General features: G+C 37.8%; 1 protein-coding gene across 18 annotated transcripts in view; it reads left to right on the top strand.

Annotated features, from left to right (window-relative positions):
* The window catches only part of DST (dystonin), a 482,223-nt gene that overhangs the window by 268,982 nt on the left and 197,423 nt on the right, over window positions 1–15,818 (top strand). For all 18 annotated transcript variants that reach the window (NM_001133823.2, XM_054556951.2, XM_054556941.2 and 15 more), the window contains 1 exon segment: window positions 6,417–6,583. In NM_001133823.2, coding sequence (NP_001127295.2) covers window positions 6,417–6,583 — 167 coding nt within the window.

Raw genomic sequence — 15,818 nt, 5'->3', positions numbered from 1 at the left:
GGCGGCGCTGTGATAAGCACTTGATATGACTGTTTTTATTTAATCTTTAGAACCACCAAAGGAGGACGTTATTATATTTAAGTTTTTTTAAACTGACAAATAAAAATTACATATATTTATCATGTACATCTTATGAAATTCAAGGAAGTAGCATATACATTACTTCATTACTTACATTTTTGAGGTGAAAACACTTAAAATCTACTCTTTTAGCAATTTTAAAGAATGCAGTACATTGTTACTAACTATAGTCACTATGTTGTATAAGAGAAATTTATTCCTCTTAACTGAATTTTGCATCCTTTGACCGATATCGCCCCAATCACTTCCACCCCAACCACCGCAGCCTCTGGTAACCACCATTCTACTCTCCCCACTTCTATGAGTTCAACTTTTTTAGATTCCACATATAAGTGAGATCATTCAATATTTGTCGTTATGTGCCTGATTTATTTTGCTTAACATTCCCTCCAGGTTCATCCATGTTGTTGTTAATAACTACATTTCCTCCTTTTTTTTTTTTTTTTTAAGGCTGAACAGTACTGTATTGTTTGTATATATCACATTTTAAAAATTCGTTCTTCAGTTGATGGACACCTAGATTGATTCCTTATCTTGGCTGTTGTGAATAATGCTGCATTATACATGGGAGTGTATATCTTTGATATACAGATTTCCCTTGGATATATACCCAGTAATGGGATTGCTGGATTATATGGTAGTTCAATTTTTAATTTTTTGGGCACCTCTATACTGTTTTCCATAATGGTTTTACTAATTTACATTCCCACCAACAGTGCAAAAGTTCCCTATTCTCCACATTCTTAACAAAACTTGCGGTCAGCTGGGTGCAGTGGCTCACGCCTGTAATCCCAGCACTTTGGGCAGCTGAGGCGGGTAGATCACCTGAGGTCAGGAGTTCAAGACCAGCCTGGCCAATATGGCAAAACCTCGTCTTTACTAAAAGTACAAAAAATTACCCAGGTGTGGTGGTGGGCACCTGTAGTGCCAGTTACTCGGGAGGCTAAGGCAGGAGAACTGCTTGAACCCAGGAGGTGGAGATTGCAGTGAGCTGAGATTGCCCCACTGCACTCCAGCCTGGGTGACAGAGCGAGACTCCGTCTCAAATAAACAAACAAACAAACAAACAAACAGAAACCACTTGTTATCTTTCCTTTTTTTTGAGACTAGCCATTCTAACAGGTGTGAGGTGATACCTCATTGTGGTTTTAATTTGCATTTCTTCGCTGCTTAGTGATATTGATCATTTTTTCATATACCTATTGGCCATTTGTATGCCTTGTTTTGAGAAATGTCTATTATGATATCCTTTCTTTATTTTAAATTGAATTGTTTATTTATTTATTTATTGAGATGGAGCATTGGTCTCTCACCAGGCTGGAGTGCAGTGGTGCGATCTCAGCTCACTGCAACCTCCGCCTCCTGGGTTCAAGTGATTCCCCTGCCTCAGCCTCCCGAGTAGCTGGGATTACAGGCACGTGCCACCGTGCCCAGCTAATGTTTTGTATTTTAGTAGAGATGGGGTTTCACCATGTTGGCCAGGATGGTCTCGATCTCCTGACCTCGTGATCTGCCTGCCTTGGCCTCCCAAAGTGCTAGGATTACAGGCATGAGCCACCACATCTGGCCAAGTTTTTTGTTTTCTTATTACCGAGTTGTTTTAGTTCCTTATATATTTTGGATATTAACTCGTTGTAAGATGAATGGTTTCCACATATTTTCTCCCATTCTGCAATATGTCTCTTTGTTTATTGTTTCTTTGGCTGTGCAGAAGCTTTTTCGTTTGCTGTAATCTCATTTTTCTGTCTTTGCTTTTCTTACTTGTGCTTTTGGAGTCATATCCAAAAAATCATTGCCCAGTCCAAAGTTAAGAAACTTTTCCTTATATTTTCTTTAGTAGCTTTATAATATTAGGTCTTACATGTAAGTCTTTAATCCAGTTTGAGTTGATTTTTGTATATGGTGTGAGATAAGGGTCTAATATCATTCTTCTTCATGTGGATATCCAGTTTTTCAGACATCATTTATTGAAGAGACTGTTCTTTCTCCATTGTGTGTTATTGGCATCTTTGTCAAGTATCAATTGACCATAAATGCATGGTTTATTTCTGGGTTCTCTGTTGTTCCACTGGTCTGTCTGTCTGTTTTCGTGTTAGTACCATGCTGTTTTTATTACTATAGGTTTGTAGTATATTTTGAAGTCAGGTAGAGTGTGATGCTTCCAGGTTTGTTTATTTTGCTCAAGATTGCTTTGACTATTTGGGGTCTTTTGTGGTTCCATTCAAATTGAAGGATTGTTTCTTTTATTTCTGTGCAAAGTGTCATGAGAATTTTGATAGGGATTGCATTGAATCTGTAGATTGCTTTGGCTAGTATGGACATTTTAACAGTGTTAATTCTTCAAATTCATGAATGAACATGGGATATCTTTCCATTTATTCATGACTAATTTCTTTCATCGGTGTTTTCAGTATAAAGGTCTTTTATCTCCTTGGTTAAATTTATTACTAAGTCTTTTTTTTAAGCTGTTGTTAATGAGATTGCTTTCTTGGTTTCTGTTTTGGATAGGTTGTTGTTATTTTGTAAGTTTTAAAGATGAAGAAAGTGAGGCCAGGTGCAGTGGCTCACTCCTGTAATCCCAGCAGTTTGGGAGGCCGAGGTGGGTGAATCACCCGAGGTCAGGAGTTCAAGACCAGCCTGGCCAACATGGTGAAACCCTGTCTCTACTAAATATACAAAAATTGCCAGATATGTTAGCACACGCCTGTAGTCCCAGCTACTTGGGAGGCTGAGGCAGGAGAATCACTTGAACCCGGGAGGTGGAGGTTTCAGTGAGCCGAGATGGTGCCACTGCACTCCATGCTGAGCGACAAAGTGAGACTCCGTCTAAAAAAAAAAAAAAAGAAAGAAAATGGATTTTAGGAGATTATGTGAGTAGTCTGGGTCATTAGTTTCATTAACTGTTGGAATTAAGATTTAAACTGAGGCAGCATGAATTGAAACCCTCTCTGATTATCACTACATTGCCTCCAGGTTTTGAAGGGAGGTAGCTTGATTACTTTCTAGAGTCTGACCTGAATGTGAAACCCTTAACCTGTCATTGGTGGAAGATTCAGGCTGTTCTGCTGAACACACAGATTTCAGATCAGGGATTACGAATGACAACTGAAGACTTAAACAATTTTTAGCATTTAACTTCTTTTTCACTTTAATTTTGGTGGCATAGTATGAAAAGTCTGATATACTAGTGGCTAATGGTAACAGTATTTTTAAAAATACCTTAAATTGCTATAAGAGGATGATGTTCAGTTTATTGGAAGTAGCAGGAAAAGCTGATAATGGAGGAGTTAGAATTCACCTGCCCTGCTTGTGGGCCTAGTGGAGTCTGGAGCTTGGCTTAATCTTTGATATTTTAAAGCTTGGTTCATAACATTTGAATATGCATTGTAAAATTATGAATATACTTTTGAATATGCATTTTAAAGTTGTCACTTTTTAATACTGTGCGTATGTATAACAGTCTGAAATTGTATTTGTAACAATCTGAAATTCATCTATTGGAAACTTATTTAACAAGAATACATTATTTTCTCTTGACATTTAGGCCATTTTCAGACCTTTAAACTCCTTTAACATCCTTCCTCTGGTAAAACTACTGTGTAGCACTTGAACCTATTAAGCTGGTACCTTGTAGTTGAACTTTACTGACTTCCCTAGTTAACAGGTAATGCTTTTGTAACTGACTGGCATGGAATTAGCAGATAACAGTCCCACACAACCCCAACTATCTACCACTTCTATCTGTCATTATACATACTATCTAGGTGGCTCTTGAATTGTAAGGGTTCCCCAAAACAGTTGATTTTATAATTTTTAAAGGGTTATAGAGACCAAGAGGCTCAACTTTTTCTTTTATTTCTTGTTTTGTTTTGTTTTTGATTTTAAGGGCCTCACTCTGTTGTCCAGGCTGGAGTGCAGTGGTGTGATCATGGCTCACTACGGCCTCAACCTCCTAGACTCAAGCAATCTGCCTCGGCTAGTAGCTGGGACTATGGGCACATGCTATTATGCCAGGCTAATTTTTTTTTTAAATAGAGACAGGGTCTCACTATGTTGCCCAGCCTGATCTCGAACACCTAGGCTCAAGTGATCCTCTCATTTTGGCCTCCCAATGTGCTGGGATTACAAGCGTGAGCCACCGCGCCTGGCCTCAACTTTTTCATTCACAGTTTCCTAGATTACCTTCTCTGAACTGTTTTGATCATAGATTTTCATTAGTTTAAGGCAGCAAATTTAAAAAACTTATTCTTTTATTCCTCTTTATGGGGAAGAGAGTTAAGAAAATAATAAAGTCAAGGTTTTACTTCTCCCTTTTTCAGAAAGAATAACAATAACTACAGCAATAACGTAGCTCACCTGTATTGCGCATGTGCGGACTATGGGCCAGGCATTACACTGTGCTAATGTTGTTGAATTCTCACAACACAGTATAATTATCATCATCATTTTACAAGTAAGGGAATGGGCTTAAAGCACTTAAGTAACTTGAGCATGTAAATGGTGGACATGGGACTTAAACTCTTGGGATGTGCCAGAAAGGTACTGTAGCATAATTTTAGACCAGAATATCATTGGAACTTACCAAAGAATATTGGTAAACTTTATGCTGTTTTTTTTGGTCACATAAAAAAAAAAGAAATTTCTTCTATGTGTACTATATGATGTGTTCATGTACAGAGTTCTTTTCCATGCTCTGGAGTTTGCCACAGATTCCTGGCAAAGATTATTAAAATTGAGACAGTTTGTTCCACTTTTAAATCCTGACCATTTGTCAAGCATAGTGTCTCAGACTATGGCTGAGAGTGAAGCTCCATGGGGCATGGCAGCCTCTGCTGAACACTGGAGAAGGAGTGTGTGAGGCCCCCCGTCATTACCAACAAGTGAAGTTGTCAGGGGCTGCCAGGCCTGGCAAGGGCTTTCACTGCCACAGCCCTTCCTGCCCTGGGTCCCTGGATTGGCTGTGTCTCTGGCTCTGTGGCAGCTGGGAGGAATAAAGGGCTTCCTGTCTGAGCCTGGCACTACCACATGTAACAGGTTTTCTTTGGAGTTTTTTTTTAATTCTCTACTTTCAGTTGCTTGACTCTGCCTATTGTGACCTCTGACTTCTGTGTTGTGTTTATAGTCTGTTAGTAAAACTTTAGACTGAAAAGGGTCCTAAATGTTATCTGCTTCTGCCTCCTCCTCATTTTATAGATAAGGAAGTTGACTCACAAACATGAAATGAATTATTCAAACCTATGAGACTAGGAACCAGGTCTAGAAGCCTGTCTCATGACTCTGGTCTAGTGATATTTTCCCTGTTACAGAATGATTTGTTCTTCCTATGTCTTGCTTCCCATCTCTGACTTGCTTATCCTGATTCTGGCGTGCAGCCTGTCTTGTTGATCCTTTGGCTTTGTGTCTTGCACTGATTGAGAGAACAGTTGGTGGTGTTAATCTCAGCTTTGGAATTACTGTGTGACCCCTGGTAAAGTCACTTTGTGCCTTAATATAATTATCAGCAGATTAAGTAGGACCCTTATCAAAGAGGTGCTTTTGGGAGAATGTAAATGATGGAAACTTGTGACCTGTTTTATCATTAGTCAGTGGAAGAGACTTTTAGAAAACTTCATGAAAACAAAATACAGGAGAAAAAAATCAGTTGATAAAGGTTTCAGGTTGAGCAAGCCAAGCAAGGACTCATGAGAAAATTAGAACTTCTGGCCAAATTGTTATATAATATAGTTAATAGGAGAGAATACTATTTCTTTCATTGTTCTTTACACAGAATACCTGTTGGATCAAATTCTGCTCTGCAGGTGGTAGTGTAGAGTAATTTATAGGTTTTACCTCTGATCCACTTGAACTTGGAAAACACCTCCTTAAGTTGTTTTAACAAATCTGATTAGGAAAGAAGAACGTAGAATTTTCAATACTGTAGAGTTTTGGTTTAGTGAAAAGAGAATAAATGCTTTTAAATTGGACACAAATGAGTTAAATCTGACTTTTTCAATCTGTTGTTAACCTCTTTGAAACTCAGATTTCCTATATGTAAAATGGATAAAATTTATTTATTTCCTATATGTAAAATGGGAAAAATTTATAAGGGAGCGATATGAGGGCTAAATAAAAATAATTATATAGAATAGCTAATGGTTTGATAACTTTCTACATGTGGGGCATTCTCTTAAGTGCTGTACACATGTTATCTCATTCAAATCTCTTAACAATCTCATAAAGCGGGAATTGTTATTATCCTAATCTTACATTTTGGAAAGTGCTTGGCACATAGTAGGTTCTTAATCTGAGTTAGCTTCCTTCTTTCCTAAAGGTTTAACACTTTCTGTTATATCTAGATATCTGATATCCATGTTACTGGAGAGTCAGAGGATATGTCTGCAAAAGAGAGATTGCTACTCTGGACGCAGCAGGCAACAGAGGGTTATGCTGGAATTCGGTGTGAAAATTTCACTACCTGCTGGAGAGATGGAAAATTATTTAATGCCATCATTCATAAATACAGGTATGGGATTTGTGGATTTTTTCCTTATACAACTGTAAGACACATTTCTTTCATCTCTGAATTTTAAAATTATCTTTTATTATTATAGAAGCAAAAGCATGGCAAAAAATTAGAAAATACAGAAAAATTAAAATAAAAAATTGGCCGGGTGCAGTGGCCCATGCCTGTAATCCCAGGACTTAGGGAAGCCAAAGCGGGTAGATTGCTTGAGCCTGGGAGTTCGAGAACAGCCTTGGCAAAAGGGTAAAACCCTCTCTCTACAAAAAAAAATACAAAAAATTAGCTTGGCATGGTGGCAAGCACCTGTATTTCCAGCTACTCCGGAGGCCAAGGCTGCGGTGAGCTGTGATCATGTGACTACACTGCAGCCTGAGTGACGGGGTGAGACTCTGGCTTAAGAAAATTAAAAAAAAAAAAAAAAAAAAAAAAAATTTAAAAATCGCATTTCCACTACTTAGAGGCCGTGATTCTGAATTGTAGCGCGCACACACACACACACACACACACACACACACACACACACACACACACACACACACACGCGCTCGCACACACAGCTGTAATATGTCTTCGGATATTGGCAGTAACTTCGGAGATAGCAGACTTCGATTTTGCACACACACACACACACACACACACACACGCGCGCTCGCACACACAGCTGTAATATGTCTTCGGATATTGGCAGTAACTTCGGAGATAGCAGACTTCGATTTTGCCTCTAAAGAACTGCTGAGTATGAAGGTTAGAGTTTAGTTCGGACTTGTAGCCCACAAGTTTCCAGTTCATATCTCCTAGTCTAATTACTCTAGTGAGTGGGCTTAACAATTGCCAGTTTTGGGGTGGTAAATAGTTTCCTGGTGAGAATTATTAACAACTAAATCCATGCTAATACTTACATAGCACTTACTAAGTGCCAGACACTGTTCTAAGCAGTTTACATGTATTCATTTTCTCCTCACAACATCCCTATTGTCATCCCAGTAAACAGACAGAAACTGAGACACAGTAAATACTTGGCTTGCAGTCATACAGCCAGCGAGTGGCAGACTTGGAACTCAAACCTAGGCAATCTGGCTCTTGAGTTCATGTTCTTATTGCCTTATAAGAAGCTAAATCCCCAGAAAGTATTTATTGAAAATTATATATTACTTTTTCTTTTTTTTTTGAGATGAAGTCTCGCGCTGCCACCCAGGCTGGAGTGCAGTGGCATGATCTCGGCTCACTGCAGCCTCCACCTCCCAGTTTCAAGCTATTCTCCTGCCTCAGCCTCCTGAGAAGCTGGGACTACAGGCGTATGCCACCACACCTGGCTAATTTTTGTATTTTTAGTGGAGATGGGGTTTCACCATTTTGGCCAGGCTGGTCTTGAACTCCTGACCTCAGGTGATCCCCTCGCCTTGGCCTCCCAAAGTGCTAGGATTACAGGCTGAAAACTATATATTTCTTGACCTCAGTTATTTTTTTTTTTTTTTGGTTTTACAAATATTATGTCATGTTGTTGAATAACTAGCTATATTTCTAAAGCTATTGTCATTAAATTATGAACTATATATAAACTATAAAGTCATTAAACTAACCAGTTTATTTGATTACAATAAAAATAATTATATAGGATAGTTAATGGTTTGATAACTTTCTACATTCTCTTAAATGCTATACTCATGTTATCTCATTCAAATCTCCTAACAATCTCATAAAGCAGGAATTGTTATTATCCAGCTTTTACAGATAAGGAACCTTAGGTTTACCAAGTTTATACTGCTAATAAGTTAGAGAACTAAGACTCAAAACCAGCTCTGTTTGATTTGATATCCCGTTCTCTTCCTCTCTTTCCTCTTTCTTCCTTCCTTTCACTTCTCTTTTCTCTCCCCTTTTCTTTCTCCCTTTTTATTTTGGAAATTTCAGCATCTAAAAACTGTAATGAATCCTCCACATATGCACACTCGGGAGCCCCTATTTTTATTTTATTTAATTAATTAATTAGTTAATTTTTTGAGACGGAGTTTCATTCTTGTTGCCCAGGCTAGAGTGCAATGGCATGATCTCAGCTCACTGCAACCTCCGCCTCCCAGGTTCAAGTGATTTTCCTGTCTCAGCCTCTCAAGTAGCTGGGATTACAGGTGCCTGCCACCACTCCCTGCTAATCTTTTTTAATTTTTTTATTTATTTTTAGTAGAGACGGGATTTCACCATGTTGGCCAGGCTGGTCTCGAACTCCTGACCTCAGGTGATCCACCCACCTCAGCCTCCCAGTGTGCTAGGATTACAGGCGTGAGCCACTGTGCCCGGCCGCGTGAGCCACCATGCCCGGCCCCTATTTTAAAATACTATAATTGTATCCTTCCTTTGTGGAACAACATTTAAATAGAGGTGGGTATAGGTTGCTGAATCGAAAAGAAAAACCAGGATCAACTTGCCTACACTTGTTTAAAGCACCAGATCTTGTTGAGTGAAGGTTTAGTGGCTGCAGACACAGCCATCATCATAACTGCACTTCTCAGGTGACTTAGAATGAGAAGCCATGAGAAGGCTGTGCAGCTGGACACATTCTATACTGGGAATGATAGAATCTTTATGGCCTTTGAATTAAAATATTTCAATTGTGATACCTGAAGTATTTGTAACAGTGCATCTTTGAGGGTGTGTTCTGCTTTCTCCTTTGAAGTTTTTTAGGCAGAAGCAATATATGGGAGCCAGCTATTCTTCTAAAATAACCTACTTTTGGCAGGGAGGATGAGGCCAGAGGATTGCTTGAGGCCAGGAGTTTGAGACCAACCTGGACAATATAGCAAGACCCTATTTCTAAAAAAATAAAATAGATTAGCAAAACCCCTACTTTTAAAAACAATGGCCTCTGGACATTGTCTCTGTGGTACTCATGAATAATTATAAGTACAAATTGGTGTGTGGTGTGTGTGTGTATATATATATATATATATAAAAAATGCATTTTTCTCCTAAGTACTTAAATATTTCATTGTGTGTGTCAGAGATCCTAAAATTTCCTACGAAAGTTTGATGTCATAGAGCTCTTATTGCTTTAGGTGAGAATTTGAGTCTTTGAATTAGTTATTTGTTTTGAACTTTTATTTTGGCAGAAATACCTTTTTAGAACAATGTTTAGCTTTAACTTACAACTTTGGTTTTCCTAGTTTGCTTTATTTTCCTTTGTTAAGGTTCATGGTTAAAATACCATGTATCAGGTTTAAATGCTTACAAGATTTCTTTGTTGCTGAAATTCTGTTGTTGTTCTGTGGCTTATAAAATATTATTGTGGTTTCTTTCAGTAGAAGAAACCTTTCATCTGTAGAACTTCGTTTTTAGTTGAAGTCATTGAGCCTTTCTTTACTTAAAAAGAAAATTAAGTACTTTTCTTCCAGCATGTGAAAGAATTAAATGAAGAGAGTTGAACTGTATGTATTTCTCACTGTTGAATGCCTTGATTTATTCTAAAAGAAAAAAGAGACAAAATTATAAACAATGAAAATATCACCATGAGCAAATTTTTTGGTATTGGACAATAATAATCACATTTAGAGAGTAATGTCTTGGCTGGGTGCCCTGGCTCACGCCTATAATCCCAGCACTTTGGGAGGCTGAGGCAGGAGGATTGCTGGAGCTCAGGAGTTGGAGACCAGCCTGGGCAACACACCAAGACTCCATCTCTACAAAAAATTTAAAAATTATCCAGGCATGGTGGCATACACCTGCAGAGATTTTAGAGTTAGAATTTAGAATTTTCTTTGGAGTTTTGTTTTTTTTTTAATTCTCTACTTTCAGTTGCTTGACTCTGCCTATTGTGACCTCTGACTTCTGTGTTGTGTTTGTAATCTGTTAGTACAGCTTTAGACTAAAAATGGTCCTAAACGTTACCTGCTTCTGCCTCCTCCTCATTTTCTTCTTGGGAGTCTGAGGTGGGTGGATAGCTTGAGTCCAGGAGGTCGAGGCTGCAGTGAGTTGTGACTGTGTCACTGCACTCCAGGGTAGGTGACAGAACAAGACCCTGTCTCAAAAAAAAAAAAAAAAAGAGTAGTTTTTTACTTAGTAATTGTTTTTACTTGATAATTATTCCCATAAGTTTTGTGCTGTATTTGGATTTGTTGTGGAAAATGTCCATTTTATTGGGCTTTATTTTTTGTATCTAGATCAAACATTTATATGGATTTTACTTGGCTTTGGCAATGAAAATTATCTGAGGTGGCACAGTGGGTTTGGTTTCTATTGGTTGCTGTAGTGGATGGAAAGAGAGATGTGGTTACCCTATGTAGCAAATTTGCATACTCAAGATAGAATAGGAAATTTTTCTCCAAAGATTAGAAGGAAAATATATTTTTTACTTAAAAGCAAACCAGTATTATTTGTGATAGGTGACTTAGTAAGGTTTTTGGTGTATATCTTCTAAAGATTTAGAAATATTGATCTGAAATAGGAACAGAGCAATAGCATCCTTCACATTTTGTATTAATATGAATTATACTGTTATAAGTTATTAATCAAATTTATTAATTTGGATTGTCCAGCACATTTTTATTAGTGTTTCCATATAGAATATGACGCTTAAAAATAAAAAGAATGTTTGTTAGCCCCATAAAGAGTATTTGTTTTACTAACAATTCAGTATCCTAAAATTTTCCATAGAAAATATAATTTTCTAATTTTCATGTTTCTTGAGAGAATTAATATGTGAAATAACAATGAAGAGAAATTTTTATAATAAGTGTAATTTATAGATGTTACAGAATAAAAATGATCCATGAAGTTAAAAAGTAAGTAACAGTCACAAAGTAGTTACCTAAGAAATAGATGTATAATGTTGGCCATGTGGCAGTTTCTGTCCTAGCTGTTTTTTAATGTGTTAGCTTTTAAAATTACCACAATCCTGTGAAATAGATTGTGACTCCATTTTTAAAACAATTTCAACTTTTATTTTAGATTCTAGGGGTACATGTGCAGGTTTGTTACTTGGGTATATTGCATGATGCTGAGGTTTAGGGTACAACTGGTTCTGTCACCCAGGTAGTGAGCATCACACCTAATAGGTAGTTTTCAGCCCTTGCCCCCACCCCATAGTAGTCCCCAGTGTCTGGTTGTTGCTGTCTTTATGGCATGACTTCATTTTTATCAATAAAGAAACTGAGGCTCAAAGAGTAACTCATATTTTTGACATCACATACCTTTTACATAACGGAGGTGGTTGCTCTGAATTCTCATCTTCATATACTTCCATGTAACTACTTACATAATTTCCTTTAGGCAAACTAGATTTAAAGAAATGGAACTGTTGACCAGAACAACTGTGATAGCGCATTCTTGAAGATCAATGATATTTTCAGCAAAGATATATGAAAATTATCGATGAACTTAAGAAATGACTAAATGAATAGTACCACATACAACTGACAACTAAAGTCTTTGCCCCTTGTAAGAAATTAATGAGGGTTTAATTTAGTTGTTTAATTAGTTACCAAATTGTTTGACCTTAATTAATGAGGGTTTAATGAAGTTGTTTAACTTAGAGTTAGCCTTAGAGTTTAACTTGGAGTTAGCTGTCTATGAAAATAGCATCAGCAACAACTCATAACAACTTAAGGAAAATTATGGATAATAAAAGAACATTAAGATTTTTAGAATGAGTAAGAGCAAAATCACAGCGAAATTAAGAAGTTTTAGTATGTCACATTATCCTAAAGAGGATGAAGATCCTGGATTATGCCATGGGGTAATAAGAATGATAAAGTTATATGATTTAGTGGAAGAGATTGCAAGGGATAGTTCTATAGCTTCTATTTAAATAGGTCACTGATAAATACATTATGTCTTTCCGTTAAATCTGTGTTAGGAAATTCTGTTCATAATTCCTTCTAGGAACTTCTGTGTGTTATGTTCAGTTTTCAGTGGAAAAGTTTCAAATAATAAAAATACTACATACCTATACTAGTTTCTGCTTGTTCTGTTTGTATACTTTAACTTTTTTTAGAATATAATACAACCTTTTTGCTAAAAACCACAACTGGTAAGAGATTTTGGGTAAATAAGCCTTACTCTTGCCCCTAACCTTACCTTAATTTTCAATCAAAAGACTAACAAAGAATACTGGATTTGATGAACTTGGATCAAAAGGATGTCACAAAAACATCTGGTGTGTAAGTAGATTAAAAGCAAGAGAGGATAAAGTAGAATTAACCAAGAGCCAATAGGCAAGGGATCCTAGGAGTATCCTTTAAACACTAGTGGATTAATAAGTCACCAAGAGTTAGGGTTGATATAGAGGAGTGAAATCCCAGACAGTAGTGCTTGTTCCTCAGAGGTAGGTGTTACAAGGAGAGGGTTCAACTGTCCTCTTATTTAAGGGTTTGCCAAGGCATCACAGTAAAATTGACTTGTTTCTTTTTGAGAGAGGTAAAGCTCTGACTTCCAGCTTGAAATTTAGCCTCTGACTTGTCTGGCTTCTCTCATTCTCTCCAAGTAGATATCTGCCCTAGGACATTAATGAAAGCCAAATTCCAAAACAACAGTGCCTAACATTGCTCTGTGTGCAAACAAGTCTGCCTGAGCAGGCATGGACATGAATATGTACCTGAAGGCCAGAGAGAACAGTGCAGAATGTGCAGGAGGGCTTTGCAAATCTGAGGTGGCTCTATGGAAAGACACTAAGTATGTCAAGACTAAAACTAGGGGTGTGTGTGTTTGAAGAGATTATTTCTGCTTACTAGTTTCTGCCTGTCTTATGCTTGTTTTTAATTTATCTCATTCGTTTATTTAAATTGCCTTTAAAAAATAAAAATAAAAAAGCTAAACATAAATAAATAAATAATTTTCCTTTTAATGCCCCTGGCAGTCTTTTCATAGGTTTGTTTTAAATATGTTAGCCAATTAAGACTCAAAATTTTGGGAATAGGTTGTATGCAGGAGCAGAGCAGTTAAATGTTTTCTAACTAAGCAGCCAGGAACTTTTCACTTGTCTGAGTATGTAGTTGGATAGCAATTATTTTGTCCATTGTTTGCATTTTGAATGAGAATATAATAGGGCCATCATATTTCATTATGTTAAAGTTTAAAGATGCTGTAATTGTGAAGGTTAGATTGTAAAGCTGTGGTCAGAGTCATCTTGTTTAATAGCATGACCTGGAGGCCGGTGATTCAGTCACATGCGTGAATTCAGTCACACCTTAGAAGCTAAACTGGATTGGACTGGTTTAATACCGGGAAGAGGCCCTTTAGGGTTTGAAATGTTCCCATAGGAAGTTGGCTTAGTGTTGACTTAGCCTTCAGGCTGCAGAATCCAGAGGTATGAGGGTGTATGTATGTGTGTGCATACACAGGGCCATGGGCTGTAGTTTGGCCACAAGCCAGACACACACAGAGCGTGAAAGTTATCAATTAAAAAGGAGTTAACAGTATTTCAGCTTGTGTAGAAAAAATCAAATTACTTATTTACCTTGCCAAATGAACTCAAAATGATTGAACTTTGAGAACAGAAATGGATGACTTCTAACCATTATCACATTTTAAAATTCTTAAAGAGCTAATGTACACTGCTTATATTGTAATGCATCTGCATCCAAGTGAGGTGTAAGAGTTAGTGTCTACATCTGGTGACCATTTTTATTGTGTCTGTATGGTTTTACATACAGTTTGGGAGATGTAATTTGGCATGTAAATATTTGGAGGAAATATCTGAATATATTACTTTCTTTTTATGTTCCTGGCCTTCTTGCCTAGATTAATTTACAGAAATTCTCTGTAATATGAAGCCTTCCATTACCGTGTGTGTTTTTTTGTTTTGTTTCTTTGCTTTGTTTTGTTCTGTTTTGTTTTGTTTTGTTTTGAGATGGAGTCTTGCTCTGTCACCCAGGCTGGAGTGCAGTGGCACGATCTTGGCTCACTGCAACCTCCACCTCCTGGGTTCAAGGGATTCTCCTGCCTCAGCCTCCCGAGTAGTTGGGACTACAGGCATGCCCCACCATGCCCGGCTAATTTTTTTGAATTTTTAGTAGAGACAGGGTTTCACCATTTTCGTTGGGCTGTTCTCAAACTCCTGACCTCAAATGATCCACCTGCCTTGGCCTCCCAAAGTGCTGGGATTACGGGCATCAGCCACCTCGCCCGGCCAAAAAAGATCTTTATAGATGTGATGTAAGGTATAGCCCACATTCTCCTACTTCCATTTTTGAAGCAGAAACCTGAAAAAGTGACACAATCACAGTAGGAAGATAGCTCATCTGGTTGTTCTCTTCATGGGAGCCTGGCAAACCTAGTTGCAATTTCTACAGCAGGCACTTGTTACCACAGTCCTACTTTTTCTTGTGTCTGTGATTTTTAAAAAATGCCATATGGTATTCTATTGTATGTGTATAACATTTTGTTTAGAGTGCCTTATTGATGGATATTGTATTGTTTTTTGCTTTTAAAACTGTTGTACTGAACTTTGTATGTGTCTTTGTGAGGCATGTGAATATATCCGTAGGATAAGGTCCTGGAAGTGGAATTGCTGGGACAAGGGTATTACATTTAAAATTTTGAGATGTACTTCTGAATTGTCTGCCAAAAGAGTTGTACTGATGCATACCCCTTCTGCACTGTTTCCCCTCCATGATGCCTTTGAGAAAGAAACACTTCTTAACTTGTTAATTACCTTTTAGCAGGTGTAAGCCCCACTCTTTTTTTTCTATTCTTTCTTTTACTTTGCCCTTTCATTCATAAAATTATTTCTTTTCAGCTTTCAAAGATGTGCCAGTGATGAAATTGAAGGCCTATGTTTCACTCAGTTTGATGTGCAAGCTGTTAGTCTAAGCATGCATGTGTTACGAATTTAGGGGGAAAAATGACTAAGTTGACAAATTTCAGTGATGTGATCATTGAAAAAGTTAGAGGGTCGGCCAGGCGCGGTGACTCACACCTGTAATCCCAGCACTTTGGGAGGCCAAGGCGGGCAGATCACCTGAGGTCAGGAGTTCAAGACCATCCTTGCCAACATGGAGAAACGCCGGCTCTACTAAAAATACAAAAAGTTAGCCAGGCCTGGTGGTAGGTGCCTGTAATCCCAGCTACTCAGGAGGCTGAGGCAGGGGAATCGCTTGAACCTGGGAGGCAGAGGTTGCAGTGAGCTGAGACGGCACCATTGCACTCCAGCCTGGGCAACAAGAGTGAAACTCAGCCTCAAAAAAAAAAATGTTAGAGTGGGGCTGTCTTGAGGTAGCGTATGAGAGCGCCTATCACTGTCCTAGAGATT

The sequence above is a fragment of the Pongo abelii genome, chromosome 5, assembly GCF_028885655.2.
Source record: "Pongo abelii isolate AG06213 chromosome 5, NHGRI_mPonAbe1-v2.0_pri, whole genome shotgun sequence".
Lineage (NCBI taxonomy): Eukaryota > Metazoa > Chordata > Mammalia > Primates > Hominidae > Pongo > Pongo abelii.
Note: the sequence above shows the minus strand (reverse complement) of the source record. Positions and strands in the feature narration are given on the sequence as shown.